Genomic DNA, 23,710 nt, shown 5'->3' on the forward strand with positions numbered 1-23,710 from the left:
TTATGTTTCATTTTACGACAGTCTCAAGGCAACGAACTGCTAAAGTGCACGTTTCGATGGCCGACGTGGAATCTGAGTTGGCATGTTATTGACTTTGTTTTAGAAACTAATGGCATAGACCGCAATACACACCTCTTTCAACATGGCTACATGCGGATTGGTGACGGATAAGCCTTTTTAATAGGCTACCTCGAAGTGGAACGAGGACACTGAAGAAAAAATGTTTGATATTTACCGACAAATCCTTACAGTCAATACCATTGCGAAAATCGTAGGTAGTCAGTCATGCTTATTTTGCGCGCGTATGGTACACTAGTCAATCAAGAATTTACTTATGACTCGCGTTTGCGAATTCAGATTGCCACGTGATATCTATGTTTCGACGTACGTCACGTGACTACGTTGTTTTCTTGAATCTTCAAAGTCCTGTCTGAATCTCTTGTGTGTTGGCAACTGTGGAATTCTACACGACTCGTACGTGGTGCTTCTACCGGAGAGGTTTCGTGTTGTTCGTCTTTGTTCCCCTTACTACTTCCGCCAATCAACGCAACGCCTCACAATTCGTGTTCACTCACTTCATAGTACGGCTGATATTGTCCATCGCGAGAGCCTCTTACTGTTAAAGCTGCCGAGTGCTCTATCATCGTGACAAATCAGTAATCAGTAATCCGTATATCCGATTTATTTGTTGTTTTTGTGATAAATTCACTGTTTCAAAATGAAGACGAACAAGCAGAGACAGGAAAAACACCCTATGGAGGACAAAGACTCATGGAAACTTTATCTTGCCCAGCAGCAGTTTCCCCGATCAGAGGAGGAAGAAAGCGATACAACGGAAGGTCACTCTTCTCAACACGTTCGGAGACTCAGGCATAAAGAAAATAGACTCTCCCCTGCGGAACAGCTGGAAGCAGAGAAGGAACAAGAGTTTTGGTCGGACGAACACAAAAAGGAGCACAAAGCTAACAAAAAGCGTATCAAAAAGCTGCGACGACACGAAAAAATGCTCAATGAAATGTACGCCAATACAGCCGTAGACATTTCCACAGTGCACGGTTTTATGATTGACGCTGGCAGTACGGGCTCTCGTATGCATATTTACGAATGGGAACCACGAGTGCTCCGAGATGCCGACGACATCCAAGCCGCCGTTTCGGGAGAAAAACTATCTTTCCCGGGCACACGCTCTCGCTGGACGGATCGGCTTCGACCTGGTCTCTCTAGTTTCGGAGATTTACCTGACGATCAACTTCAAGGCGCAATTGGGGAATACTTGCGACCGCTCCTGGATTTTGCCCGCACCGTCTTGCATTCCAAACAAGAGCACTTTAAAAACTTCCCAATCTTCTTACGCGCCACTGCTGGTATGCGCACACTCCAACCAAACGACCGCTTACGGATAATGCAGGCTGTCCGAAGCCTGTTTACCAACAGTACTTACTGTCCCTTTGCCTTCGTGGACGAACAAGCCCGCGTACTGAGTGGCGAAGAGGAAGCAATCTTTGACTGGACTGGCGTGAACTTTTTGATGGGCAATCTTTTGGACCAATCACGTGGCGCCGGTACGGTGAGCAATCCCAAGCTCACGCACGGGGCTTTAGATCTTGGTGGCGGCAGCACACAGATCGGATTTTACGAACAAAACGAAGACATTATGTCCAACTTATTCAAGTTGCAAATTGGACAGGCGAAGCATTGGAACGTGTACGCCCACAGTTTCTTGTACTATGGAATGAACGAAGCTATTCAGCGCTTTGAGTCCCGGTTAGCGGCAGGCAAGTCTTCGGAGGAACGGCTTATTCAAGGTATCTACAATCCGTGCTTACCGGGTGGTACAAAGACTGACATTCGAACCGATATTCATTTGGATCACGGCATGGAAACTTGGAAATACGAAAGCAAATTTCCTTCAGGTAACGCATTTTACCAAGCGACTTTGATTAATGATAATGCAACAGCTGACTTCGATTTGTGTATGGACTTAACAAAGGATTTATTGCACTTGGAAAAGAACGATTGGTGCGATTTCGCTCACCAAGGCGACTGCTCTTTGGCTGGAATATATCAACCCGATTTGCCTAGACAAGAAAACGGAAATTTCGGGGAGTTTCTGGCCTTTTCAAACTACTACCATGTCTGGCAGTTTCTAAGCCTACCCGATACGGCCAGTCTCGCTCAGTTGTACAACGCAACTTCCTTTGCTTGTTCGCTGAACCACGACAATCTTGTAAGCTTTGCTGCGGGCTCCAACATTGACGAAAACGAGCTTGATAGCTATTGCTTCCGATCGACTTATGTTTTCCAGCTCTTGCACAACGGCTACGGGTTCGGTATGAACGACACGATTCGGGCGGTCCGCGTCATTGATGGTCACAAGGTTGGCTGGGCGCTGGGCGCCATGCTCTACGAAATCAACTCAATGCCTTGGAAGTATGTCACAGCAAAGGAATTTGGGGACTTCTCCATTGGCTCGATAGGTAATGACGTTGCCTGGGGTGCTGTTGTTTGCATCACCCTTACCGTCCTAGGCTTGTTTACGGCTCTAGTGATGACCTTTGTTTTGCGCGAACGGCGAAACCGTCGGAGATACGACTACGAGCTAGTCAAAGATGTGCAAACATAGAAGCTATGTGTAAGCGAAGTTGCCAATCGTTTACCCTTTGACTGATATATATATATTATACTCGAATTAATTCACTGTCAGTCAGACATTTCATTGTAAAGCGCTTCTCGCAATTAAAAGGAGTACGGCTAATGGAAAGGAAGTAATGTTAACGACGAAAAGAATTAGCTGTAAGAGATACTCCTTCGGCAATGTCTTGTAGAGGAACAGATTAACTGTAACTGTCACAATTGCTATGAGACCTGGCTAATTGCAGCAGCAGCATGCTCTTGCCACCTTTGTGAAGTTCTCAGTGGGCCGGAGCCGACACCACTACCGATGCCACGGAACAAGAAGCTCGTCCTAGCGACAAACACTGTACAAAGAAGCAATTTCAGATGCAATCAATTCGACAATTCATAGCTCAAGTTTCAATCAAACTACGTACCAGCTGAATCTGGAATGACAACCAAAGGATTGGTTGCCATTAAACTAGCAAAATAAAGTTGTGGTGTTGCGAAGCCCAGGTGTTTGCTATCCTCGTCAGAGTCAAAGAAAATCGTAGCATATTTGACCATCATCTCCGCACTTGCGTCTCTGAGTTGAAAGCCAGCCGTTTGCATTGCGTAATCAATTCCGATAGCATCCGTGGAAGGATCATTTAAAGCACATACAATTCGGGCCAAATCGTATCTTTCTGTCTCTGTAAGACGGCGGGTTTGACCGAAGTCAATCAAGCCAAGACGTCCATCCTCTAGTTGCAAACAGTTTCCAGGATGAGGATCTCCGTTAAAGCATCCGTTCTGAAAGATTTGGTACCCGTGGACGTCTAGCAAAAGATCGATGTATTTGGATGCCACTCTTCTCAGCCACAAAAGTTTGAGTTTGTTGACTATGGGTAGCCGCCAGATGGCGTCATAATCTGTACCATCGCAAGAACCTAGCAATATTTCTCTTTGTTTCTTCGCCAAATATGCTTTGGCAAGATCATGCCCTCCCATCGCATTCGCCAGGCCGTCCTCAAAGGAGTCCACTAATTTCCGCCCTTTTAGAAGCTCCATTACAAGCACATGACGGCAACAGAGCTCCTGTAAAGGTTGCGGTATATAAACTCTAGATTTGTACGGAGAACGAACTTCATCCAACGAAGTGGCTTCGTGCCGATAGTCGAACTCGCTCATGATTCTTCGCTCGAGCTCGTCCAAGAAACCTTTCCAACCGGGTAATGCAATACGGCAAACCCATCGAAACACATCAAAATCATATGCAAATAGCTTTTGGGAGTTGGGATGCATGACTTTCACAGCCGCTTCTTTATCTCCTCTGTATCCTGTAGTTTTGGCCCACTTCTCGGTCAACACGGCTCTGTGGACTTGCCCAATGCTTGCCGACCCAAGTGCTATATCATCCATGGATTCGAAGACGTCCCCCCAAGACAGGCCGAGTTCGACTATCAAGGACTTCTCCACTATCGCGCGTACCTGGTCGATAGGCCATTGCGGTATCGAATCTTGAACAGTTGCGAAACGTTCGATGTACTGGGATGGTAAAAAGTCTGGTCGCGAGGAAAGAACCTGTCCGAGTTTCACGTACAGACCTTTTTGGCGAATCATCATCTTCAAGGCGGGTTCAGCATATCGATCGTGCAAGCTTTCGTAAACTAGATCGCGCTTTTCTATGTCAGCCTTGGATGCCTCCAACCACCACTGCGTAAATTTATAATGGAAAATTGCGGGCCCGGCTGTCCTCCAAAAGTAAAGAGCTCTTGAGACTGGCTCCATTGCGGTTCCAGCAAGTAGTACTGCACTTGCCGCACCAAACATTGATGCAGAAATCAGTGGCGAGCAACATCCCAAGAGCCGCGCCTCCTCAATCCATTTACCGAAAGGTGGTTCACGAGTCTTTGTCGAGCACTTCTGGTTTGTACGAACATTTGCAGCCGCAACTACGGATCTAGACGACGCGTTACACAGGTGCAATAAAACGAACAGAACACCGATTTGTTTCTTCATAGTCAGATGTGCACCACTTTTGCAAAAAAACAAACAAACAAGCAAACAGCATATCAGCCAGTGGAACAATAAACAATCAATCTGTGGACAGTTTCACGCTTACAGGTCAACCGGGAAAGGCAGAAGGCTCGTCAACAATTTTTGCAGCCAAAGCACATTCAAGAATGAAATGAGGTCTCATACCATTCCGAAGCCTAAGCCTGCCACGTGATTTTGTGGTCTTTAATCCGTCCGCACTCGATAAAAGACAGACAACCATCAAACTATCCATCCAATGTAGAGGTAACACGTCTTTTTCACTGTCACTGTAAATGCGAGAGGATCATTGTATGGGCCGAGAAAGTTCACAATGAGATTCTCACGGACTGTCAAAGGAGTCGTTGACGTACTTTACTCCATTTGATGGATGGCTCAACGATGACGGAGCCGGGCGCAGACTCTTCGTCTAGTAAGAATAGGAAAAAACGAGGTCAAAGCGTACAACGGAACCGACTGATATGATGTACGTTGACTGTGAAGACAAAACACTTGGAGTCAAGGTGCATGACGCTATGACAACATTACTACCTTTTCATCCAATGAAATCGGTTTCGCATGAGCATCGTTTCGTGACTGGATCTGATTTGAGAGGTACTCTCTTTCTAGCTAGAGCTAGTAATAGCGAAGAGCAATACTGTCAAGTTCGTCCATTCTCAGGATGATTGATTCTTTGCCTTTGGTCCATAGAATTCAAGATCTGCTCGCCGAGTTGCTGACAGTGAAGAGCTGTTGACAAAATGCCAGAATCGATAGAGGAGCGAACTCAAATTGTTGTTTTTCTGCGTCACGCTGCTGCAGCTCACAACTTCCACGGTGCCGATATCTGCAGTTCACACTTTTTTGATCCATCTCTGGTTTTTCAAGGGAAAATTGCTGCTCTAGAAGCTGGTGAACGAATTTTTAATTGGTGGCAAGAATCGCATCCAGAGAAATCTATTAATCTCGTCATAACCTCACCTTTGACTCGATGCATTCAGACAGCGGTTTTGGCATTTCTTTCCGGTGGAAAATACGACGACAATACCGAAGTACGCTGTGAAGAAAGTGTTAGAGAAGCTTGCGGTGTCCACTATCCTGACAAGCGTCGAAATAGATCTCTTCTCGAGGTAAGACGTGCGAGCGAGCTTGCATCATATAAAGTCTAGCACCATCACGGTCTGACATTGAGTTTCATCAAATATGGCCCAGAACCACTGGACAATGATCCAGTTTGAACCATCCATGACCGAAGAAGACGAACTGTGGGAAAAAACCCACCGCGAAAACTGGATTCATCTTCAGCACCGTGTACAAGACTTCATTGAGGGTCTCGCATACAGAACTGAAGACAACATTGTGGTTGTCAGCCATGGAGTTTGGATTGAATGTTGCTTGAAGACTTTCTGTCCCGAAGCACTTGGCAATCGAAGAGTTTACAATTGCGATGCCTTCGCTTGCAGATATATCTCAAAAGGAAATCGCTTCCAGCGTCTAGAGATGGTCTGTCAAATTTGAAGGATGACAGACAAGCGCGGAAACCGAATCGACACATTCAAGTCGAAAGGGATATGCTTCAGGATTGACTTTACGTTTCTCTAAGTGAACCCGAAGTGGAACATAAGAGCATGTCTTTTTACAATTGTCCATTATCTTTGGGAATGACTATGAAGTTGGGTGTAGGAGAAAATACACACTACGAAATAATGCCATTCAAATCCCGAGAGCTTTTCACGAAAGAGCAAACATGAAGGAATCGAAGAGAAAGAGCTCATGGAGGGCTCACCATGTCAAAACATCACATTCTCTTGTATCAAAAGGAGAAAATACCGCATCTGCTGGGCCATGGCACTGTCAAAGTTTACTACGAAGTTCGGTCTTCGCACAGAGTGGTGCTAGACAAATATTCCTGTTTGTCCAGTAGTGGACCATCAGTACACTCCAATAGCCTTGACTTACGCCTCTCTCCACATAGCACGTGCTGCCAACAAAGCTACAAGTGTCAACGCAATCACAAATATGAGATGTCCACCGTAAAATAACTTGATGAAAAGGGAACTATGACCACACGCAAAGAACTCACAGAATTGCCCGCCGTAACTCGCGATGTACAATAGATTGTTAAAAGTATCGTCGTATGCTGACTGGAAATATGGGCAGCTTAGCGTGTCAAGTCTAGAGTATGCTGATTGCCTACAGTCACCGCCCCAACGGCGTTCTCTTTCGATAGCGAGAAAGCTCGCATAAACAACAAGAGCAATAGCGATTGCGGCTTTAATAACAAAAACAACAACAAAGAGAAACGGGGGCCGTACGTTAGCCAGGAAGGACCAAACGTCTTCCTCCTACAGGTACCATGGAAGACGCTAAGGGCGATCCCGAGTCGAACCCGTCGGGTAGTCCCGCCGGCACGCGAATTAAGCCGGTCGTCGTCGCGCTGGTACCGACCATCCCGTAACTCTGTCCAAGGACGGCGTCCGGCACGCTCAGTGCCTGCCTGACTGATCCACAGGAAAAAATTGGCGTCATTTCGGCGTTCTGCGAAAGAGGAAAAGGAAAGTACCATAAAACAACAATGAGGAACATGATGTAGCAGTTAAAAAAAAGTCTTGCGTTTTGTGACAACTCTCGCCTGGGCCAATGACGAAACGATGTCCCAATGAACACATGTCTTACTCGGTATTCAAATCATCCAATATACTATTTGTACCGATATAACGTCTGACATACGCTACCCGATGTCTGAAACGACAATGTTGGGAGCCAAAATGATGTGCCTTTCCACGCCATCGAAAATTTGTGCTTCACATCTGTCACTCGTTTGGAGTCGAATTGTAAAATCGATTGACAGTGAAAAGCTCTTACTTGCTGTTAATGAAAGCAAGATAGGCATTTTTGTTTTCGTGTTTCAGCATGGCTTCACGAATACCATTTCGGCACTTATTTGCGGCCAGATCGTATTTTGTTTGTTCACAGTCAGCCGAAACCACCGTTTGTTTGAGAGGAAATCTTGGCAACGTTCGTGGGTTTCAGAACGTTCCATACTTGCCGAGACAAGCTACGTCTGTGGATGTCGATTTTTACCGAAGCAAAGCGAAGACTTTGAAAACGGAAAAAAATTCTGGTGCTTCATGGAAGAAACCTTCAGTTGCTTCATCGCAGAAACTTCGCCAAGGAAGAAAACCGAGGGGGTCTGAGCTTGGTCAACGGTTTGATTCGATGGAAAGATCTTCCTTTAACCAGCGAAAGCGCTTCAGCTCGCCACGAAGAAGCGAGTCTCCCCATACAAACACACACAGCCGTAGGCCCTTTCAGACTGAGCGGTTTGGCCGTGCAACACAAGCTTCAAAGCCATCATACGCAAGATACAGAGGTGCCGAGGGGCCTCAAATCGGTGTACAAGACCACTATCGTGCGAGCACACAAAGTCGAAAGCCATTTCGGGCTGAGCGATCTGGACGTACTACACAAGCTACGAAACCAGTATACACAAAGTACAAAGATACTGAGGCGCCGCGAATTGTTCGACAGGAGCGTTCTCGCGCACAACCACCAAACCGTAGACTATCTCCGGTTGCGCGGCTCGATCGCGCTTTACTAGCTATAAAACCAAAAGACGGCGCAGAAAGAAAGCCTCGTGCGACCCCGCAGATTGTGCGACGGACACGCCGGTTCCCGCCAAATCAGCTGGATGTGGAAGTTACGTGCCACCCAGGCCTCGAGACAGTTCTGTCTCAAGAACTTGACGCACTTGGTATTGCTCATAAGATAGAGCGGAATTGTGCAGTATTGACTAACGCGAATCTGGACACGATCCTGAGTTGTCATCTGTATCTTGGCAGTGCATCACAGGTGCTTTTACAGTGCGGAACTCCCTTTACCGCTCGAGGACTGCCTGAATTGCAGAGAAAAGTCGAAAAGTTGCCGTGGAAGAATTTGATAAAAACGGACGCAGAAGTACAAGTCAAAGTACAGGCAACCTTTAAAAGCAAGCTGTTGCACAGCACAGCAATTCGAGATAGAATCATTGATGGCATTAAATTGAGCTTAGGCGTTTTGAAGAAAAACCCGGAATCTGATTCGAGTAAGTCTTTGGAAAGAGTTCCACTGAAGGTACCCCAAGAAAGCAAGGGCCCCAAGAACGAGGACGGCAGCCAAGGTCCCGCAGTAGCCTTGACGGTGCGTGTCATGCGTGATCAAGTCTACTTGTCCCTAGCAACGTCGTTGACGCCTCTCCACCAGCGCGGCTATCGCCTAGAAAGCGGCAAGGCACCCTTGCGTGAAGATCTAGCCTACGCCATGCTATACAACTCTGGATGGAAGCCTCCCTCAGCTGCCCGTGGCGAAAGCGATACCATTGCATACGATGCTTTGGTGGATCCGTTTTGTGGTTCGGGTACTATCGCCATTGAGGCGGCCTGCATGGCCGCCGGGTTGCCACCCGGCCGTCTCCGTTCGGCTCCACTAGAAGGAACCCTCTTTTATGATCCGGCCAAGTGGTCAAAAATTGTCATGAAGTCATTGCGTGAAAGTTCTTCCCAGACAAACGAAACTAAGATAGTCTGCTCGGATCGCAATGCTGGTGCGGTAAAGATTGCGAAGGCGAATGCCAAACGAGCCGGCATCCCGGATATGCTGGATATTCAAGAGTGCGCGTTTACGAAGCACCCGTGGTTGGATGTGTACCAGAAGGGGGTCAAACCCCGGTCCCTCTTGATCGCGGGTAATTTGCCTTTTGGACAGAGAATTTCCCCGTCGAAAAGCTCGTCCTCAAAGAAGAAGCCGCAGTTTCTGCCGTTGTACCAAAGCTTGTCCACGATTGTGAAATCGTATGGCGATCAGTCGAATGGTGGGACTTGCAATATCGTGCTGCTAACCAACGACTGGAATTTGGTGCAACGTGGTGCTTTTCCAGGTTCTGTGAAACAGGGTCTGGGATTCAAACACGGAGGAATCGATGTGTCTACTGCATTGATTAATTCGTCGAGCGGCGAAACCGAGGACAATGAGTCAACGGAAAAACAGCCACAAAAAATCATGGACTAGGTAGCGTTGACGGAAGAAGCAACGGATCCTCTTGATATGAAACACCAAATCCTGGTCGTCCACTTATTCTGAGTTAGAGTAGAAAACCTTTTTTCACGATGTCTTGCATGTATCTTCCATTCTGATATTTTGGATACATTCCGCAACTTGTTTCAGTCACGTTTTTTCGCCAACACAGCGTTAGCGTCCGCAGGACGCCAAAGTTGAAGTGAAGATAGACGAAACCTGCACGTCATCCCTCTCGGCCTCGCGCAACTACGTCTGTCGCCCGGACAAACAAGATTTTATGGGTGACCGAAGTACGTCGGCGTGTGCTCTCGTTCGGTCGAGATGGAAACCGAGCAAACAAATCAACGCTTGGCGGGGATATACCGCACCATCCTGATCACCTCTACAACTTTGTAAAAAGCACATTTGCAAGTCAACACGTTTATCTCACCATGAAGTCTGTCGCTGCCATTCTCGCTATCGCTAGCACTGCCGCTGCCTTTGCTCCGTCTTCCAAGTCCAAGGTGCGCTCATCGCGGAAATTCTTGTTAAGCGACCGCGTGCCGATCCCCTCCGTTTCGTAGATGTGTTGATTGACAGCGACAAATGGCGACGGATACCATTCCATGGAAGGGTATCGATGGTATCCGTCGCTATCCGTCCCTGTCAATCAACAGATCTTCAAAGTTTGTTTGGCACTGGCGATGATTCGAGAAAGTAGCGCGTCGGCTTTTTCCCACTTTCAAGGATGATGTTCCCCGGCACCCACGGCCTCTTTTTCCGTCCCGCGTCCCTCTAACATTGTGCGTCGTTGAATCATCCACAGGCTCCCACCACCGTTACCCGTGTAGCGCTCGATGACCTTGCGGGTAGCACGGCTCCGTTGAAACGGTTCGACCCCCTCGGCTTGGCACAAGTCGGCAGCGAGCAGACCTTTGCCTGGTTCCAAGCCGCCGAGCTGAAGCACAGCCGTGCCGCCATGTTGGCCACCACCGGGTTTATCGTCCAGGCCGCCGGAATCCACTTTCCCGGTATGCTCAGCAAGGATATCTCCTTCGAATCCCTTTCCGGCATGAACCCTGTGGAACAGTGGGCCGGTGTGCCTGATGCTGGTACGTGAACACGGTTGCAATAAAGTCGGACGTGCTCCGTTTCCGTCATCTGCAACGACGCGCCGATCAACTAGCTTTCTCGTCCGTACGGCGAATCTTGAAGTCTCACTCATACGACACCTTCTTTTTCCGTTTTGACAGGTAAGTGGCAGATCATCCTCACGATCTTTATTGCTGAAATCGCCACCGAAGCCAAGAAGCCGCATTACATGATGGGCGGTGATCTACCGACCATGGTATTCCCCCCGATTGACTTTTCCAAAGTTGACGCCGCCACTCTCAAGACCAAGCGAAGCCGCGAACTGAACAATGGACGTCTCGCAATGATCGGCATCATGTCCTTCATCAGTGAATACAACATCCCCGGATCGGTCCCGGTCCTTAGTGGGCTGGATGCCTTTTAATAAAAAGTCAAAATAAAATGTAACTAGTGGGACAGTTCCGCAAGCGACGGATGCGATCTACATTGCCACATCTACTAGGTCGTTGCGGGAGAGAACGAATTTACTTAACAGTGGTGATCGGTGCCGCTAACGATGAAGGGTGATCCATGGAACCTTGTTTGTCGGACACCAACTAGGTCGTGTTGCATGGCTAGGTCGTCTAACAGAAAGTAATGCAGGTGACTGAGGTGGGTGTTGTGCTAGTGTTATTTACCAGCCAAGCGGGCAGCATGATTGGGACATATCCCTCGTCCTAGACTAGCATATCCATTCGACGAAATAACAGTAAGCAAATAAGGTTCCAGTTTCTGAAAAGTCTTATAAACACCCGCACTCACAGTCAACGACATGCAAATCTCAGACTAAGGGTAACGAGCTTCTATACTCCGCAAAGAGCTTTAGTAGTCGCCGCCGCCATCGCCATCGTCTCCTCCAAACATATCCATACCGCCACCCAGGTCCATCTCAACCTCCTCTTCCTTTTCTTCTTCCTTGACTACTTCCGCGGCTTCGGCATTGTCGGCACCACCAGCGCTGCCTCCGCCACCACCACCGCCAGCAGCGGGTAAGGCAATGAGTTCTCCAATCTTTTCCGGACTGTTCAAAAAGTTGGCAAAGATAATGGGGTAGAATGCTTCCACTTCCGTGTTTCCGGTGGCTTCCAACAGCGCTCCAATCTGCTCGGTAGAAACGTCGGCCTGTAGAACCACAAACAAGAATAACAAGCAAAAGCGTGCGTATCAGTAATTTCGTCGGGATGAAGTTACCCCGTGCGGCAAGAGAATTCCCAGCGTTCGAGGCATGGAAAGTCCACCACTGTCACACGCTCGGGTTCGGCTACTCACACCTCCGTCGTAAAGGGCCAAGATGGCGAACGCCGTCGCGTATTCGTCCTTTTGGGATTTGCTGAATTTATCCATGGTCAACCTTTGGTGTATTGTTTGTCTAAAACACAGGCACGTTTTAAGTCGATTTCGACAGCTTGAGTCTTAGTGACAACGGTGTGTTGATGCGGTTGGTGGCTTGCCGGGAGCCCACGAGACGGGGGGAGACGGAAAAGGGCACGGAGCGCATCGAGGTTGGCCTCGACGGCTGCCAGGAGCTACGACTTGTTCGTACCGATATGCTTACCGGTTACTTACAATGAGGTTCGAGTTCCAATGTCCGGGTTCCCCAAGAATTCAGTCGCAGGGGTTCACCCTAGTGAAATGCTAGTATTCCCGGAAACTAGGGTTGAGGAATGTTGGTAGCAAGCAGCATCTAGCTCACTCTTTATAGGCTCTTACAGGTACCTAGCATCTACTGACAGTAAGGGAAACCCTCTGGGTGACTTGTACACAGAGAATTGCGTGGTATTCGAGCTTAATTTAAACTATAGGTCACCATTACTCTTCTTCTGGTGCATCGCCGTCGACTTCTTCGTTCTCCAGCGCCAAGCGATCCATCATGGCCTGTAACTCATTCTCTTCTTTGATACTGACTGCCTTGGGCGGCATTTTGACGTCCATCTTTCCACCTTTTAGTGCAATGACGTCGCGAATGGCATCAATGGCACTGTGCAACAGGGCGATGCCCGCATCCTTGTCCAAAGTGGTGGTCGACAACACATAAATCGGCGGAGCAATAAGTTTAATTTTGATGACAGAATTTTCGGTACCCTTGGCCATACCGGCAAACAAGGCTTCGCGAATCGCGTCAATGCCTTCGTACGAAAAGCACGAAACCTCGATATCACTCCGAATTTTGATGGGTTGCGGTGCGAGGCGCCGTAGAATATAGGTAGTGAGTTCGTCCTTCAAGTCCTGCGGGATGTCCAGTTCGTCAAAGGGATTGACGACACCCTTTTCGTCCGAAATTGCTAGTTTGAAGGCGTCAAAGGCGTGTCCGTACTTGCGGTCGAGCGGCCAGCCGATTTTTTCGTACAAGTCTTCGAGGTAGTACTTTCTCCGATCGGCAATATGTCGGAGGACGCCGTGCACGGCTTTGGCCTTGTTGAATCGCTCTTCGCAGGCCGCCACGTCTTCCGGAGAGACGCGACGTTTGGACAGATCAATGTACCCCTTTTCCTTGTCGACACGCAGCACCATGACCACTTCGTTGCGGTTGACACGGATAAGTTTGTGGATCGACCGGATGCGACGGCGACTGAGTTCGGACAGCAGAATCATGCCCTCAATATTCCCGTACTCCATCAAACTGACGTAAGCACCCATGTCGGCAATGTTGCGCACGTTGACCATGACGACGGATTCAATCTCGGGGTACTTGCTTTCGTAAAAACGGCATTCCAAATTGCTCTTGTCGTCGCCCGTGAAAATACGGAATCCGCCATTGTCGGAAGGATCCATCGTGGTAGGCACGGCGTCAATCGCCGTTTGCGTAGATTTTTGTTTGCCGGAATCAGACATGTATTAATTGTGTTCTACGACGATGCGGATTGGACAGCGACAAGTCGAGACTGCTTGATGGAAATTTGCGACGACTCGGAGAGAAGAAAAACAACGCACGCAACCGGCGAATGTAATTTGCGGTGGTCAATGCTATGAATGCCAAACAGTGTAACTCTAAACGCAGTGCAATGGCTTTTTGCTAAAGTGACCAGAGACAACGACAACGTATGTTGGTAGGTTGGTGGATACACTGTCTCGGGAACCGTTTGCGGTGAGGAGGCTCGTTTCGTTGTCCAAGTGCTTTGCCAACTCGACTTTTTTGGTGCGGTTGTCCTTTGACAGGCTACCGGCACCCAAACGATTGACGGTCCAGACTCTGAACCAACCCCAACCATGATCGAACGATCGTACCGTATCGCGCAACCTCCAATCACCGCGGGCCCCCGTTGGATGGTGGGGGGGGGGGGGGGGGGGGGGGGGGTTCGGAATGGACGACGAACCTTGCCAGACCGCGAGCAAACGGCAGAGGATGTAATGACGGATGACTTCCAGACCCAATCTAGTGACTTACCATTGGTGGTTATCTTTAACAGTAGTAACAGTTGCAAACAGCATAAAGGGAATAGCACCTACTTCTAGAGCATCACTTTCCATCCTCCCTGCTTCAGGGGCAGGTATTGCAGCAACCTCTATCCTACATGACGTCATTAAGCATGGAGAAAGTTGTGGATGCAACCATGCAATCCAACTTGACCAACAACTGGGCACAGTATGATTGTTATGCCTGGAATGACAGGTAGAGGTATTGCAACAACATTGTGGCTCATCAGGTATTGTTGCTGCTTCCTCTGGCATGGTAACTGATCCAGATGGTACCATTATACTTGAGACACATGATAGTGCATGTGTTACGGTATGCCTCCTTGCGACATGTCTCATGGACATGATTTGCCTAACATGGATGTCGCAAGTGTGAATCAAAACTGTGCACATGGAGTTAAGGAGGCGCACACAGAAATATTGTCAGCCTTACTCTGTGGCCACGTGGACTCACAATAAAGGGTGCATTTGTACGATTGCTATGTTTCCGGAGGCGCATGTGTTTAGTCCTTACTTGTCAGTTTACAAGACCAAGGTGCAGTGAAATACAATCAAAACATAGGAGATACAATTGCGGGAACAAATGAGGTACCACAAACCACATGGTGGGCTTGAACAAGATCCTATACTCACCATAGGTATCGTGCAAGGAACTTATAGTTCCGAAAGTTTATATACATGTGAAAGAAAGGTTGCCTATTGAGATTATGGCAGCTGTGGAAGATCAAAGATTCGATGGCATTTTTGTGGGATTGTTCACTGGACTGAACAACAGATTGACTAGTTTGTAGAAGGTAATCACCCACTCATTGTTTTATAAGTTCATTGATCCAAATTGCATTCTACGCATAGGTCCTTGTATCCGCTGTCTAACCCATGGGGAGCGTTGTCAACAAGTTGAGTTTTACAGTCCCTAAGTCTCTTAGGTGTATTGCAGGTTGTTTGTCTCAATGCCCACCTTTGTTTACCACTCACTGTCCTAACAGCAATCTGTCCTACGGTTGTGCTTTGGTAGTACTCCTTAACAGCATGGCTTTCTGAAAGTCCACAGTTTTGACAATGCTATGCCTCGTTTTGTTTACAAAACATTCTTGGAATGTGGGATCAATATGTGTTATTACAAGTGATTGTACCTTCACAATGTCTCCTGTTTTCAAACATATCCTGTTGCTGGCAGTTAGTCACAATGTAAACAATGAAATAGTTCTACTTGCATATGCTATCTGTGATGTTGAGAATGAAAGAAACTGGACATGGTTTGGTGAACAGTTAGCAAAGGACTTTGAAGGTGCTAAAGCAGTTGTGGCAGATTTTGACAAAGGAATTCAAAGCCATGCCTTCCAATCAATAGTGTCTAGTATGTTGGTGTAATTTGGGCGCTACATATGGCATATGGTTGGCAATGTACAAGATCATGGTGTGAAGCAAAAGACTCCAGATGCTGTTTATTCTACTGTCTTTACTTTAGCAAAATGTTGGACAAGGGATGCATACAAAAAAGCACTGCAAAAACTTGAGCTAATGGATGAAGAAGTTGCAAATTGCTTTGACAAATGGAAGGAACATTTTGCTGCTTATTTGTTCCTACAAGCTGAACAACCGTGGTACAGAAAGCAGTTAAACAATGCAGTGGAGCAGATGAACAGCACAATTGAGGATCTTTGATGCCAGCCAATCCTCAATCTAATTGTTGGTGTGTCCAGATGGGCATTTTGCGAAAATCAAGAGCATAGTGAGCTGGCAAAGAAATGGATTGAAGAGGGTTCTCTTTTGACAAAGTTTGCAACATCCCATTACAATTTGTGCGTGGATGCTGCCATCAATAGATGGGAAAGGCACGGTGACTGTCTCCCACTCCATCTTCTCAAAAGTCACTTTCACATAGTGCTTTTTCTATGATAAAGTATAGCCACGCAATACTGCAATTTGCCACTAAGGTGAGCAATTGTCATAGCTATTGTTGTTGGAACATTCAACTAGCATAGTGCCTAGCTCTGAATATTGGCTATGTTTGCCAGCCTTATTACTGTCCCAGTCGTTGTCTGTACGACGCTGCGGATAGAGGCAATGTTTTTCGGGTCATTACCAAAATGTCATTTGCGAAGGCAGTGCGAAGTGACACGTGTGTGCATCTAAGGATGCAGCAGTTGTGACACGCAAGATGACATGTCTCGCCAACCAAGAAATCATCTTTACATAAGCGATTTTCTCTATTATGGTCGTCCCTTGAGAGGTAAAGAAAATACCTTCTCCACGTCTACAAACTGGGATTGAATCGAAGCAGATAAGTCTGCACACAATCAAAGGGTCTCATGTTCATCTGCATTGATCTGCATTCATTTGCATTCATATGCATTCATTTGCATTCATTTGCAGTCATCTGGATTCTGCGGGATCAACGCATAGAAGACAGTACAGAGGCTAGGGTCTCCTTGAATACAATTGACCAGAACATTACTATCCCAGTGATGTGACTATCCGTGGAGAGTAGTACTGATTCTACTGAGACTCCTAAGGGAGCTCCAAGGGATTTGTTTGCACTCGAAAAGATTACATCCATATTTGTCTCTACTCACAATTCTAAATTCAGTCGAGGTCAAACCGATTGAGTTACCAATTAATTACAATACAATCGGGGCCTTACAAGGCTTTCCCCTTTATTCATCTTACTCTCTCTTTGTATCAACAATACATTGCGTGAGTATTGAAGAATCCGTTATCTACATTTGAGGATAATTGCAATGTTCATGGACTAGGCGCTAGATTATACAAACAGACTGTTTGATGCTGAATATCTCCACTCAAGATGTACTGCAAAGATCAAAGACCTCAGTGAAATAAGCCAAGAAACCACTATACATGCACCTTGCTTCTTCTTCTCTTCTGGTGCGGTCTTTACCTTCCATGCATTCTTGCTTGGAGTCTAACTGTGATTTCTCAGGTTTTCTTGCTTGCAAGTGTGTTGCAAACTCCAGTTTCTTCAGATCATTATTATCATAGAGACTAGCTGACAACAGAGATGCAATAAATAAGATACTTCTTATTTCTCCTTCATGTTCAATCTACTCTTTCATTATTTGCTTGTTCTTGTGTTCTTTATTTTACTTTTCACTAGTTCTGTTTGCTCTCAAACCTTGCTGTTTGAAAACTAATATTTTGCACTTAATTTGCTTCTGGTTGTTTGTCTTCATTTGCTTGGGTTTTGGTGTTGAGCCATGGCTGGTGACATACTAGTTCTTTGTTGAAAACTCTGGTTTCTTCAGATCTCTTGATTGTCTTACAGACAAAGTAACAAATGTAGACATAGTCAATAGATTCTTTCTCATTTCTCCTTTACGTTTAATCTGCTCTTTCACCACTGCTAGTGCTTGTTGATGCATTCCTATCTTTTACTTTTCACTAGTCTTGTTTGCTCTCAGACCATGCTGTTTCATTGCTAATCATTTGCATTTGCATTGGTATCTGCAATGGTTACTTTCTTCACTTCTTGAAAGTCTTACATCCAAACCTTTACCTCCTGTCATTGGATGATCATATCCTAAAATTCATCAAACAAGTAAAATTCTGTTTGCTCTGATGAGAGCTTGCTCTTTTTCTTATCTCTTTGTGAGACATGTCACTTTCTGCCGGTCATGTCCCACTTGACTGCCAAACTTGACCGCCTACTTCACTAAGCTGGTAGGTTATGAAATTCGGATGGGAGTGCCTTCGGCGCGTACGTCACAACAGCGTACCCTACCTTTTTGTCACTCTTACGTCAGCACATACGTCACACGTCAGCATCCCCGCCGAATAGGAATCGGGTCGAGAGTTTGGGTTCTTTCTCACTACCGCGGCGGGGGCCTACTGTTGCGGTACGCAAATAGCACTGCTATCTCCTACTCGAGAGGGAGAGAAGTACGACGCTCGGATCATCACCCCAACAGCTTTTTCGACACACAAAGCTCGACCACCATGACGAACAATTGTACCATGTTATCCAGTTCACGTTGGGGATCCGCATTCGTCTGTTTTCTCGCGTTGGCGTGTAGCAGTAGCTACCGCACACAGGCGTTCATCGTTCCGTCCGGGACGTCGTCGCGCGTTTCGGTCGCCGTGCGCAGCTTGCCTCCACCCCGAGACATTGCCTACGGTGAAGAATCGCGCAAATACCGTCGGACCGTGTACACACACGACGACTGGGTCAATCACCGTTCACCTGATCGTTTCTGGCGCAACATTATCGCCATGCCGACTTCCGGAGTGTACAAGAACTTGGCCAAGGAGTGCATCGCCACCACGGCAGTTGCCACGGCTATCGTCGTGTACAATGCCCTCGTAGGGGGATACACCGACTTTGGGGGAGTGCAACACGCTGCCGTTTTACAAAACGAACTATTGCCCAAAATTGGAATGCCCGTGTCACCTTTTACCGTCTCGGGATCCTTTTTGGGCTTTTTGCTCAGTACGTATGAGTGTGCAAATCTATACCCGTACTCCCTTGCCCGCCATCCTTCCGTCTCACCGTTTCGTTAATGTTGTTGTTGTTGCTTTGTCCCTCTATGGAATCATTGTATCTACTAGTTTTCCGGACCAACTCTTCGTACAAGCGTTGGGACGAAGCACGTAAGAACTGGGGAATGAATATTAACCACACGCGCGATCTCGTCCGCATGGGGACCGCCTTTTACGACAAGACGGGAGTGACCGATGAACAGCGCAAGAAGGATCTGCAAGCCCTGAGTCTCGCTACCTGGAGTTTCGTCCGCGCCATGAAGCGGCACCTTTCCCCCGAACAAGAAGACGAGCAAGACTTCCGCCGGGAACTCCACGAACGCCTGCCACCCCGCCAGGCCCAAGCCATTATCGACGCCGCTCACCGCCCCAACCGAGCCCTCTTTGACCTTTCCGTTGCCATTGAGAATCTGCCCATGCACTTTATGCGAAAAAATGAAATCCACAACGCTGCCACCATTTTCGAAGACAACCTCGGTAGCAGCGAACGTCTCTTGACGTCGCCCATTCCTCTCTTTTACGCTCGTCACACGGCCCGCTTCCTCGGAGTCTGGTTACTCCTCATGCCATTTTGCCTCTACGACCCCTTTGCGGGTTCGTGGAACCACGTTGGAATGATCCCAGCCACCGCCTTGATTTCCATCTTTTTGTTCGGCATTGAAGAACTCGCCACGTCCATGGAAGAACCCTTTACGATTCTTCCCATGCAGGCCTTCTGCGACAAAATTGGTAACTGGTGTAACGAGATTGTTTCCTGGGAAGCCGGTGACAATGGCATGCCCGTCAATCCTGTCTTGGAAAAATACACCAAGTTTGACGACGAGATGATGGCCGACCAGAATTACGAAGCCTCCCGGAAATCCAGAAACTTTTTGAACATTCCTCGTTAGATGGTTGTGTTTGTGCGAAAGCACTGCGATAGGTATTGTCTACAACTCTAGACATATAACCATAATGCATGGAGGGATTTGGGTCTAGATTCGTTCGAGTCTACCTCTAGAGCCCTACCAGTAGAGTTGATTCCTGTTACTGTTAGTCCCAATTTGGAGTGACGTGGATGGCCGCAATACCGACAGACGCAACGGAATCCTCCAGAGTCACTAGGCAGTTTACACTTGGACTGACATTCTTAGGTACTTGCTGTTGACACAATCGAAGGCGTACCGTAGACGATGCTACCAGTACGTGTCAGGTCTCGGTAAACATCAGACCATCCCCGAATCTCCTACTTTCTGGACGCCGCCGACACGGAAATAGGAACGCACAGGAACCTCGTGCACACGATTTTTCTCGAATCTGGGCGTTGTTGCTCCTAGACCATGTCCAACCGACTAGACACTTCCAGGACAATTGACCGCAACCGCAAGTGACTTTACTGGTAGAAAATCAGGTGTTAGGGGGCCAAAATTTCACGTTCATTGGTGCTGTAGTGATACTATCAGTATGCCTAGTAGGAATACTTGGCAGAAACGTGTCGAAATCATCGAAGCCCGAAAAAAAGAGTCCAAACAGCGCAAACAGAAATGTGAAGAAAAGCGTGCATACAAAACGTGGATGCAGGGGTTTCTAGCCACGTTGGACCGACACCAAGACACGCTCCGTAAGCATTTTTGCTCTGGGCCTTGTGTTTTGCAAATATGGTCGACAGCGCTGCCCTCCGATGCTCCGCCACTCCTCGATCTGTTTGCCGACGAAGAGTCGGGCCGCACCCCGCACCACTCCGTTTACAACAGCAGTTTGAACAGACGACGAGCTCGTTCCATTTCGATAGAACACCAAGAAGCCGTGATACTCCCGTCGGCTCGCAAGGGACGAGACAGGAGTAATTCTTTGAACGATAAGTCCAGTGGCAGAAGGAAGTCACATCCACGGAGTAGAGATTCGATAGGTAGTCCGCTAAACACCGATCAACCACCAGTCGCTGACATTCCGGCACTTTGCCGACCTCACTTTTTCTCGGGAAAATGCGAAGACCTTGGATGTCCCAACTGGCACTTTTCTAAAGGGCAAAAGACACTGGCGTCGGTATTGGGAAGCAAGCCTGGGAGTGACCTCGCTGCCGCAGAAGCGGCAGTTGTCGAGCAAATCCCGAAAGCTGTGGAAATGATAAATCCTGGCACGATGGAAATATTGTACAACAGTTCTGTCTCTGTAGACTTCACGAGTCAAGAATATGGCATGAGCGAGGTTATAGCGGAAACTCTGATGAAAAACGATATTTTGTTAACGAATGTCGTATACGTTGTGCTGAATGATGTGCTTGTGTTTGATCGATATCGGGAAGGAGAAATTCTTTCCGAAAGGAAATTCTTGATGGAAACTGTTGGGGAAGGGTCGCTGGGGCGCAGTAGAAGGTCTCTCGGAAGCGAAGATGACAGCGACGACGAGAATTTTCTTTTCAATCTTCCGGGGTCAATTCTGGAACATCTTTTGACATACTTACCGGACGCCTCCGTCGCCACCGCTTCTCAAGTTTGCAAAGGCTGGTACCATGAGATTGGTAAAAATCCTTCCCCCAACTTATGGTTGCACTTGCTAGAACGACGTCGGTGGCCTGTGCCACCAATTTCGTCGTTGCAAATTCACGAAGGAAAGTCACTTGACCTAGCCCTTCAATCCATTTCCTATCGGACCGCCTTTTTGCATCACTATGCTGTGCTTCGAGATACTTCGGCACTCAAGGCTGCAGTGGATGCTATCGGAAGACGGCAAAGTGCCGAGGAATCCGAAATGTGCTTTCAGGATTTTTCGAAACGCAAACATGCACCGCCTCGTCCAAACTACTGCGTTGCGGTAAAAGTTTGGTCAGTCAACCGAATTTTGGTTGCATATTCGCCGGAATGCTCGCTGCGCCTTTTTGAATCAGTTAATTTACTGGAAAATAGCGAAAAGCGATGCAAAGAGTTGGCGTACCAGTGCATAGACCCTTGCCGCAAGACAAAACGCCGGAGTTGTAGTTTGGTTGCGATGGACCTAGACGAGGACTTTATTGGCTGCTTGTGCTATGTCATGGCCGATGGAATTGATGCGGAGGCTTCTCTTTTGGTTCTCACTAGTCGCGACGAATTTTTATTCTGTGAAAGCAGTGCCGCAGCCTTCCACAAGGACGATTCAAATTTTCATGTTGTTGACATAGGCGAGGCGGTTTTGAACTATTTGCTCAGTTTGGGCGATGTTGACTACCGACTGCTACAGCTTATGGACCACTTAGCGGATAACGACAATCCCAGAGACATTGAGGTCTTGGCTTCGCAAAGTATGGTTGCATGTGGGCACGGGAGATTCATGGTTGAGGTGTCCATTTATATTCCTGTAGATGAGTGGGATGCAAACGGCGAAGGAACGATGCCCTTTGATCGGAAATTGGTCCTATTTTCTGCAGGTGTCGGTGCTATAGTATGGATGGGAGACAGTACCCCTCTCAACCAGCAACCCAGGCCTCGCGACGAAGAAATGATTTTGCATTGCTATCGCCCTCCAGGCTCGAGATCGGCCTGTACGTTGGCCGTGGCATCGCCAAGCTCAAGGTCGATTGTGGTGACAGAAATTGAAGCGCGTGGCGATGTCCAAGCTCCGGTGCTGGTTCCTGAATCCCTCATCGCCCCTTTCGACGTGGTACAGTCTGGGTGGCGTTTTGAGCAATGCTCGTATCGCGCCATTGCTATGACGAATGCGTTTATAGTTGCCGCCGATTCAGTTGAGCAAATCGGACAGAACGGACATGTCATGGACTATCAAAGTATTATTTCTTTTTATCCACGCTATCCCACATCTGAGAACAAAGGTATTACAGGCACATTGACATTACATGGCAAACTGAAAGTCACTAGCTTTGTTGCCGTCCGCGATGAGCACCTTATTGCTATTTGCATTGGTGGAACTCGAGACATAGAAGAAGTCGTTACACCAGCCGAAGTGGCCATTCCTCCGCAGGATTTTGGCGGGCATTGGGAACGACGGAACATTGCGGTTCTTGTTTCTATCCACGTACCTTCTCGAACCGAGCTTTGTCGTACTACATTGGCAATTGGTGCTCATCTTCAATATCAACCACCAATTATTGCCTGTTTGGGTGAGACGATAGGGCTCGGCCTTTCTTACGCTGGTGTTGTCATGACTGGAAATGCCGTGCGAGGCCTGGCGTCAAAAGTTGCTATTGTCTTGGATGAACCTGGCACGGCTACCAAAAAGAAGAAGCGATCAAGTGCCCGAAAAAAAAGTGCGAAGAAGGACAGATATGCTCGGGGTATTACGATGCGTGGATAATCTGCAAAACTGAAACCTCCTCCGGTCTTGCCGTCAATTATTCAAGGATACCTTGTACATTGATTAAAGATGTGAGTTATCGTCAAATGCTATTGGTAGTTATCGTTCTGCTTACAGTTAAGCGTGTATTGGACGGATGGGATTGAAGACTCCCTGCTCACTGTCAGGCTGTAACATGTCCCACAATTATATTCTTTAATATTACTAGAAAATTTCTTCTATCTCACAGTCTGAGTCCAAGTGGATAGTGCAGGACCGGCTTGTTCTCGTTGGACCTCGGTTTAATGGTTGGAAGTTAGACGGGACGCCTGTACACCTTCCAGTCGGTAATTGGCAAAGTTTGACTGCTCGTCTGTTTCGGAGCAACTCCTAAGTTGCCGTGGCCAATAGCGACCTAGACTTTCCTTTGTCTTCCTGAGAGTAAAAGACCTCGGTTTGCAACAACTGTAGTAAGACAATGGTAGTGTTTCGTAGAGAACGAGCAAATACAAATGGTGTATTTCCAATATTATTATACAGTGCTTAACTTTTATTAAAAGTATAGAAATGCTTTTGGATCCATCTCAGGATGCCTAAATGTCTAGCACAGTTTGTGTAGTGCTAGTACAACTCAGAAGACTGTATTTGTCAAATGCCTGATGAACGGACTTTTGACGCGGATGTCTGTCTAATGCCAAAGACAAAAAGTATCGACTCATTCGACTGAAAGGCGCTTGCGCAAACAAGAGACGCGTTGAAACTA

General features: G+C 47.4%; 9 protein-coding genes across 9 annotated transcripts; 6 read left to right on the forward strand and 3 right to left on the reverse strand.

Moving 5' to 3' along the window:
* Positions 1-570: 570 nt before the first annotated feature.
* On the forward strand, positions 571-2,863 carry PHATRDRAFT_44968 (predicted protein). The gene has a single exon (XM_002178821.1). It carries the CDS (start codon positions 719-721, stop codon positions 2,621-2,623), a length of 1,905 nt encoding a protein of 634 aa, XP_002178857.1. The 5' UTR covers positions 571-718; the 3' UTR covers positions 2,624-2,863.
* PHATRDRAFT_44969 (predicted protein) lies at positions 2,857-5,028 on the reverse strand (the record flags this gene model as incomplete). The annotated part of the gene is made up of 3 exons (XM_002179038.1): positions 4,718-5,028; positions 3,051-4,630; positions 2,857-2,978 (listed from the first exon to the last, which is right to left on the reverse strand). Exons 2-3 carry the CDS (start codon positions 4,612-4,614, stop codon positions 2,857-2,859), a joined length of 1,686 nt encoding a protein of 561 aa, XP_002179074.1. The 5' UTR covers positions 4,615-4,630; positions 4,718-5,028.
* Positions 5,029-5,390: 362 nt separating this feature from the next.
* PHATRDRAFT_34534 (predicted protein) lies at positions 5,391-5,798 on the forward strand (the record flags this gene model as incomplete). The annotated part of the gene is made up of 1 exon (XM_002178822.1): positions 5,391-5,798. One exon carries the CDS (start codon positions 5,391-5,393, stop codon positions 5,796-5,798), a length of 408 nt encoding a protein of 135 aa, XP_002178858.1.
* A 1,672-nt stretch (positions 5,799-7,470) lies between these two features.
* PHATRDRAFT_44970 (predicted protein) lies at positions 7,471-9,675 on the forward strand (the record flags this gene model as incomplete). Its single annotated transcript, XM_002178823.1, has 1 exon — positions 7,471-9,675. Exon 1 carries the CDS (start codon positions 7,543-7,545, stop codon positions 9,673-9,675), a length of 2,133 nt encoding a protein of 710 aa, XP_002178859.1. The 5' UTR covers positions 7,471-7,542.
* Positions 9,676-10,115: 440 nt separating this feature from the next.
* Lhcf16 (protein fucoxanthin chlorophyll a/c protein) lies at positions 10,116-11,179 on the forward strand (the record flags this gene model as incomplete). The annotated part of the gene is made up of 3 exons (XM_002178824.1): positions 10,116-10,187; positions 10,490-10,775; positions 10,917-11,179. 3 exons carry the CDS (start codon positions 10,116-10,118, stop codon positions 11,177-11,179), a joined length of 621 nt encoding a protein of 206 aa, XP_002178860.1.
* A 428-nt stretch (positions 11,180-11,607) lies between these two features.
* Positions 11,608-12,198, reverse strand: PHATRDRAFT_44971 (predicted protein). The gene is made up of 2 exons (XM_002179039.1): positions 12,064-12,198; positions 11,608-11,916 (listed from the first exon to the last, which is right to left on the reverse strand). Exons 1-2 carry the CDS (start codon positions 12,136-12,138, stop codon positions 11,617-11,619), a joined length of 375 nt encoding a protein of 124 aa, XP_002179075.1. The 5' UTR covers positions 12,139-12,198; the 3' UTR covers positions 11,608-11,616.
* Positions 12,199-12,603: 405 nt separating this feature from the next.
* PHATRDRAFT_34538 (predicted protein) lies at positions 12,604-13,566 on the reverse strand (the record flags this gene model as incomplete). Its single annotated transcript, XM_002179040.1, has 1 exon — positions 12,604-13,566. The coding sequence occupies one exon, from the start codon at positions 13,564-13,566 to the stop codon at positions 12,604-12,606; it is 963 nt and encodes a 320-aa protein (XP_002179076.1).
* Positions 13,567-18,163: 4,597 nt separating this feature from the next.
* On the forward strand, positions 18,164-19,421 carry PHATRDRAFT_26635 (predicted protein; the record flags this gene model as incomplete). Its single annotated transcript, XM_002178825.1, has 2 exons — positions 18,164-18,652; positions 18,772-19,421. Coding segments are annotated over exons 1-2 (1,122 nt in total), but the record flags the coding sequence as incomplete, so codon positions are not given.
* A 444-nt stretch (positions 19,422-19,865) lies between these two features.
* Positions 19,866-23,052, forward strand: PHATRDRAFT_44973 (predicted protein). The gene has a single exon (XM_002178826.1). The coding sequence runs from the start codon at positions 20,146-20,148 to the stop codon at positions 22,966-22,968; it is 2,823 nt and encodes a 940-aa protein (XP_002178862.1). The 5' UTR covers positions 19,866-20,145; the 3' UTR covers positions 22,969-23,052.
* Positions 23,053-23,710: the final 658 nt, after the last annotated feature.

Source organism: Phaeodactylum tricornutum, chromosome 5 (genome assembly GCF_000150955.2).
Source record: "Phaeodactylum tricornutum CCAP 1055/1 chromosome 5, whole genome shotgun sequence".
Classification (NCBI taxonomy): domain Eukaryota; phylum Bacillariophyta; class Bacillariophyceae; order Surirellales; family Neidiaceae; genus Phaeodactylum; species Phaeodactylum tricornutum.

Bases quoted from the DNA above. Each gene is read 5' to 3' on its own strand.
- PHATRDRAFT_44968 (XM_002178821.1), top strand. From the start codon at position 719: ATGAAGACGAACAAGCAGAGACAGGAAAAACACCCTATGGAGGACAAA.
- PHATRDRAFT_44971 (XM_002179039.1), bottom strand. From the start codon at position 12,138: ATGGATAAATTCAGCAAATCCCAAAAGGACGAATACGCGACGGCGTTC. The intron at 11,917-12,063 runs GTGAGTAGCCGA...GTGGTTCTACAG, and splicing joins TGGCCCTTTACGACGGAGGT to GCCGACGTTTCTACCGAGCA.
- PHATRDRAFT_44973 (XM_002178826.1), top strand. From the start codon at position 20,146: ATGCCTAGTAGGAATACTTGGCAGAAACGTGTCGAAATCATCGAAGCC.